The following is a 5,990-nucleotide window of genomic DNA, read 5'->3' on the forward strand; positions in this document are numbered from 1 at the left end:
AAAAAAAAAAAAAAAAAAAGATCATGGCTGTTGATCTAAAAGGTTTTTGGACCAAATCTCTGAGTCCTGTTAACTCTCCCGTATTCTGCAGATCCTTCATTATATCTTGAGCAGCCTTAACTCCCCATGGGTTATATTGAATGGTATCTTGGGTGAGACTGGCCCCAATCTGTCCCCATTCCCACCAGGGAAGTGCTTGAATATACTCCCAACTTTTGGGGGAGATACAAAGCCAGCACGAGAAGTTTAAGTTGATTTTTCAGCACTGGGGCCTCAAAATACACATAAAAAAATAAAGGAAGGCTGGCTGGTTGGCTCAGTTGGTTAGATTGTGGTGCTATAACACCGACGTCAAGGGTTCAGATCTCCTTACCAGCAAGCCACGAAAAAAAAAGTTTTTTTAATTAAAAAAAATAAAGGAAATCACCACCCTTCAGGGGATGGAAAGGCAAGGTGGTGGTGGTTCTGGGGGAGACATCTGAAATACATTTACCTGAAAGAACTTACCAGAATACATAAAGAATCCTACAACTCAAGAAGAGGTTGGATGACCCAGTACAAAAGTGGACAAATGACATAAACAGGGTGTATTAAACATACTTTCTGATACTTGGACATCTGGGTCCTGGCTGATCCCAGAGAAATGGGCCCTCCCAGGACTAGCCAGTTCCTATAGACAGGAAAGCGTGCCTTTCCCACTCAAACTAACAAATCTCACACCCACACCTCCAACTGCCTCCTCCACTGGGCTCTCAACTCTGGGCCACTATTTCCCTGCCCTAATCAACCCAGGACCAGGCATCAGACAACTAGGGACAGCCCCTGTGCTCCAGAGCTCACTGAAATTATTCACACTAGCCACTCCTGACCCTACTTAACCCTGTCTTGCTTGTTCCTTCCTGCAGAAACCACAATAAAGCCTTTTGCCCACAGTCCCCCCCTCCCCCTCATCCCTCTGCCTCCTGACCAACCCTGGTACTTCCCCGTGTGATCCTGGGTGGTGTCATGCCCCCTCCCCATGGGAACTGCGGACTGTCTTTTCAATGGTAATCATCTCCTGATCTGTTGACCTTGCCCTACCTGAATAATAATAAAACAAGGGCATTTCACAAAAGAAGATCTCCAAATGGCCCCAAAAAGCCATGAAACAGTATCCACCTTCATCTGTCATCAGGGAAATGCAAACTAAAACCAAAGTGAGACATCACTACACACCTATAGAAAGTGACAGTGCCCAGTGCTGGCGAGACTGGAGGGACCGCAAGATGGCAGCCACTCCAGTAACAGTGTGGCAGATTTTTATTTTTTTTATTTTTTTAAGATGACTGGTAAGGGGATCTTAACCCTTGACTTGGTGTTGTCAGCACCACACTCTCCCAAGTGAGCCATGGGACGGCCCCTCAGTGTGGCAGTTTTACATGTAGTTAGACATACACTATGCGACCCAGGAACCCACTCCTGGGTATTTAACCAAGAGACATAGAAACAGGCTGGCCAGTTAGCTCAGCTGGTTAGAGCACAGTGTTGATAACACCAAGGTGAAGGGTTTGGATTCCCGTATTGCCCAGAGGTCAAAAAAAAAAAAAAAAAAAGGCGGGCCCACCCCGTGGCGCACTCACTCGGTAGAGTGCGGCACTGGGAGTGCAGCGGCGCTCCCGCCACCGGTTCGGATCCTATATAGGGATGGCTGGTGTGCTCACTGGCTGAGCACAGTGCGGGCGACACCAAGCCAAAGGTTGCGATCCCCTTACCGGTCACAAAAAAAAAGACAAAAAAAAAAAAAGCATCATATATCCACACAAAAACCTGTATACGGATATTTATAGCAGCTTTCTTCATGCTGGCAAAAACTGAAGACAACTCAACATTTGTCAGCTAGTAAACAGATAAACTACTTAGCGATCAGAAGAGACAAACTACCAGCACACCAACAACATGGGTGAATCTCAGACACATTACACTTATTGCAAGAAGCAAGCTCAAAAAGACCACAAGCTGTATGATTTCATTTATACGACAGTCTGAAAAAGACAAAACTGTAGAAACAGATAGCAGATCAGTGGTTGCCTGAGGTAGGGGAAGGGTTGGCTACAAAGGGGCCCAAGGACACTTTTTGGGGGTGATGGAACTGTTCCATATCTTGATTTTGGGGGGTGGTTTCACCAGTGTATGCATTTGTCAAAATTCATAGAATTGTACGCCTAAGAAGGGTATGTTTGGGCTGGCCAGTTGGCTCAGATGGTAACACCAAGGTCAAGGGTTTGGATCCCCATACCAACCAGCTGCCCCACCCCCCAAAAAAAGGTAAATTTTACAATGTGTAAATCATACTTCAGTAAATCAGACTTAACAACGGCAACTAACACTACCAGGTATTGACGAAGATGTGACACAACGGAAACTCTCACCCACTGCAGAATGCAGGAGGGAACAGACAACGAGACAACCACACTGAAAACCGGCCACATCAAACCACAGGACCCAGCATTTCCACTCCTGGGCATGCATATGAGAAGGCATCAAGCCCTTTCCTATATGTTAGACTTCAGGACAAAATTTGCAGAAACAAAAGAAGAATTAATTGTGCGCATCATACCTTGGTTTCACCCCAGGTAGCCCTGGCAAAATTCTCAGCGTACTTTTCATCGTCTGTGATCAGGAAGTTATCAAAGATGGTTCCAGATCTCACCTGCAGATGAAAACAAGGCTTTCATTATTGATGTGAGATGTGTAACAATGAATCAACTATATTTTGCTCAGTACTGGAACACTGATTAGCTCTCAATAGTAGATGGTGCTTAAACCCACTTCTAGAATATCTGTTCCCTCTGGGGCACTGGTTCTCAAACCTGGCTGCACACCAGTATCACCAAGAGCATTTTAAAAACTCCTGATGGCTGTTCTCACTCCTAGGGATGCTGATTTCACCTGGGCATGGAACTCTTAAAAGCTCCCCAGTGACTGTGACATTCAGTGACGTCAGAGGAACATTATTGTGGGTGGTGGGTGAGCCATGTTAGCATTGCCCAGAGAGCTTGCTGGGAATGCAGAATCCCAGGCCCCACGCTGGACCCTCTGCAACAGAACCTGTGAGTCAGCTCTAAGCACAGGAGAGGCACATCCAGCAGCAGCATGGAAGTGAATTCCCAGGGGCAGGAATGTCATAACCATGACTGTATCTCTAGGGTCCAGACATGGGTGCCCAGCACATAGCAGGTGCTCAGTGAATAGCAGTTGAGCAAATGGAGAAGTTCACGATAAAAGTTCAGAATGGTTAAACAAGAGCAAATTTAAAACCAAGTGACCTGCCAAAGCTCCAGTCCGATGGCCCCAATGTTCTCAAATTCGGAGAGATCATACTCTGTCAAATAGTTGGTGTTTTTCAACTTCTGATGGAGCCAAACATCTTTATCGATCCCCTCTGGTTTCAGGCCATTCTGCAACAACACACCATATGTGGTGGTCCCAATGGCACGGGCAGGGGAGGGGGCAGCCCAGGGCACCACGGGAGGACACCACACACCTGGTACAGGGGCTTCTGGAGCATGGACGCCTGCCAGTCCCCATCCAGCTCGCTGTTCCAGTCACTCGGCTTGCTGGCACTGGCATCCAGAAAATGCTTCTCCCAGTCCTAAAAAAGATGTGTAAGGAAAAAATAAAACTAGTCAGATGTTGATTTGAGAAAGGAAATTCATAGATGCCAAGAGGCAGGGGCACACTGGTGACCCCTGTCACAATGTCCCCCTCTCCTCTCCGATCTGGTGGTCAAAGGGGTTCCCAATCCCACTGAAGGTTTTCCCCTAACCCTCTGTATGATTTCAGCATTTCTTCCCCGTGCTGTTGAGAACAGTGGGGTGGAAAACCCAGAATAGTGGCTAATGTTAAAAGGACGGGGCAAAAAGTGATGGTGGGGAGAAAGGCCACATGGTCACTGCTGCTCGAGTTATGTTAAGTTTGTCTTCTACGTCACAGTCATGCATGGACTGTTCCAGAGAGAGAAACAGGACACCTGTGATTTACCTGGGAACTGCTAGCAGCAGGAGAAAAGCAGTGACACTACTGAGTCTTTTTACAACACACACACACACACACACACACACACACACTACAACAGACTGTTTGTGTCCCCCTCCCCGCTGAAAGTCATAAGTTGAAATCCTAAACTCCAGTGGGATGCTACTAGGAGGTGGGGCCTTTGGGATATGATTAGGTCATGAGGGTGGAGCCCTTGTGAAAGGGATTGGTGCTCTCATAAAAGGGACCCCAGAGAGCTTTCTCACCCCCATGTGAGAGGACAGAGAGAAGTCAGCGTCTGCAACCTGGAAAAGGACCCTCACCAGAACCCAACCCTGCTGGCACCCTGATCTTGGACTTCCAGCCTCCAGAACTGTGAGAAATAAATATCTGTTGTTTATAAGCTACCCAGACTACGGTACTTTGTTATAGCAGCCCAAACTAAGACACAAATATATATATATATATATATACACACAACATATATACTTACATACAGACACACACACACGTGGCTTAGTAGGTGTTGAATAAAAGAATGGATGAGATAGAGTTGCTATGATTAACTAATGTTCAGATGAACAATTATAAAAAAGCATAAAGAGTCTTGCACAATCATCTTGTGTACTTGGACTGCATATTTTCCAGGACACCCTACAACTTCTCACAACTGACACATGGCATTTAGTTGCTTCCCCTCCTGCTTTTTCTCTATTCCAATTAGCAACGGATGAGCCACTCTTGCACTGGGATCCAGGAAATAATTACGATTCAATCCAGGAAGTAGGCCCTTATAATTGCAGGTTATCAAATCATCATGGCATAATTAACTAACTAGTTTGTTTAGGAGCTGACACAGAACAGAGCATGTGGACAAAACACAGTCAGTCTGGAGACAAGCTTGTGGAAGGGACACATTTCCTCTCAAGACCCGCCTCAGGGACACTCAGCTCCAAGGTGCACCCAACCTGCTCTCCACTTGACCCTAGGACAGTGTCATCCCCATAGCCCAGAGGCAGCAAAGATTTCTGTCAAGATCTGTGTCTCCTACTAACCAGCCTGATAGCTTCAGAGCAAATTTCTTTGCCATTCTGTGCCTTGGTTTCCCCATTTGGAGCACGGCCTTCAGCCTCACAGGGCTACTGGGAGGAACACGAGTCTGTCCAGTGCCTGACATGAAGCAGACACTGAATAGAATGGTAGCCTGTAGTTAGTTGAGGGGTNTGCCTTGGTTTCCCCATTTGGAGCACGGCCTTCAGCCTCACAGGGCTACTGGGAGGAACACGAGTCTGTCCAGTGCCTGACATGAAGCAGACACTGAATAGAATGGTAGCCTGTAGTTAGTTGAGGGGTAGCTCCCCGAAAGATCTGTACATGTCCTTCTCCCCAGAATCTGTGAATGCGGCCTTATTTGAAAAAAGGGTCTTTGTAAATGTAATTTAGTGAAGGATCTCAAGATGAGATCATCCTGGATTATCCAGGTGGGCCCTAAATGCAATGACAAGTGTCTTTATAAGAGACAGAAGAGAAGACACAAGAAGAAAAGGCCATGTGAAGACAGAGGCAGGGACTGGAGTGAGGGGGCCACAAACCAAGGAACACCTGGAGCCACCAGGAGCTAGAAAAAGCACAGATTCTTCCCTGGAACCTCCAGAAGGAGCAGGGCCCTGTGGACACCTGGATTTCCAGCTTCTAGCTTCAAGAAGAACTGTGAGGGATTATATTTGTTGTTTTAAGCCACCAAATTTGCTACAACAGCCCAAGGAAATCCATACAAAGCTATACACTAACTGATTCTTGGTCGTCAGTAACAAGTAAAATGCTCAAAAAATATTTTATGCTCAAATGCAGAATAACAAAAAAAAATTTTTTTTTAAAGGTAGCTGATATATTATCCTTTAAAAAAAAATTGGTTAGGGCCGGCCTGTGGCTCACTCGGGAGAGTGCGGTACTGATAACACCAAGGCCACGGGTTC

At 46.3% G+C, this 5,990-nt stretch overlaps 1 protein-coding gene across 1 annotated transcript in view; it reads right to left on the reverse strand.

The window, feature by feature from the left end:
• The window catches only part of CALR3 (calreticulin 3), a 24,773-nt gene that overhangs the window by 1,997 nt on the left and 16,786 nt on the right, over nucleotides 1–5,990 (reverse strand). Inside the window, exons 6-8 of the mRNA XM_008583002.1 lie at nucleotides 3,524–3,631; nucleotides 3,306–3,437; nucleotides 2,597–2,689 (exon numbers count right to left, since the gene is read on the reverse strand). Of these exons, the coding sequence (XP_008581224.1) occupies nucleotides 2,597–2,689; nucleotides 3,306–3,437; nucleotides 3,524–3,631 (333 nt within the window). The remainder of the gene's footprint in view (nucleotides 1–2,596; nucleotides 2,690–3,305; nucleotides 3,438–3,523; nucleotides 3,632–5,990) is intronic.

This window comes from Galeopterus variegatus, unplaced genomic scaffold (genome assembly GCF_000696425.1).
Source record: "Galeopterus variegatus unplaced genomic scaffold, G_variegatus-3.0.2 Scaffold2794, whole genome shotgun sequence".
NCBI classification, from domain to species: Eukaryota; Metazoa; Chordata; class Mammalia; order Dermoptera; family Cynocephalidae; genus Galeopterus; species Galeopterus variegatus.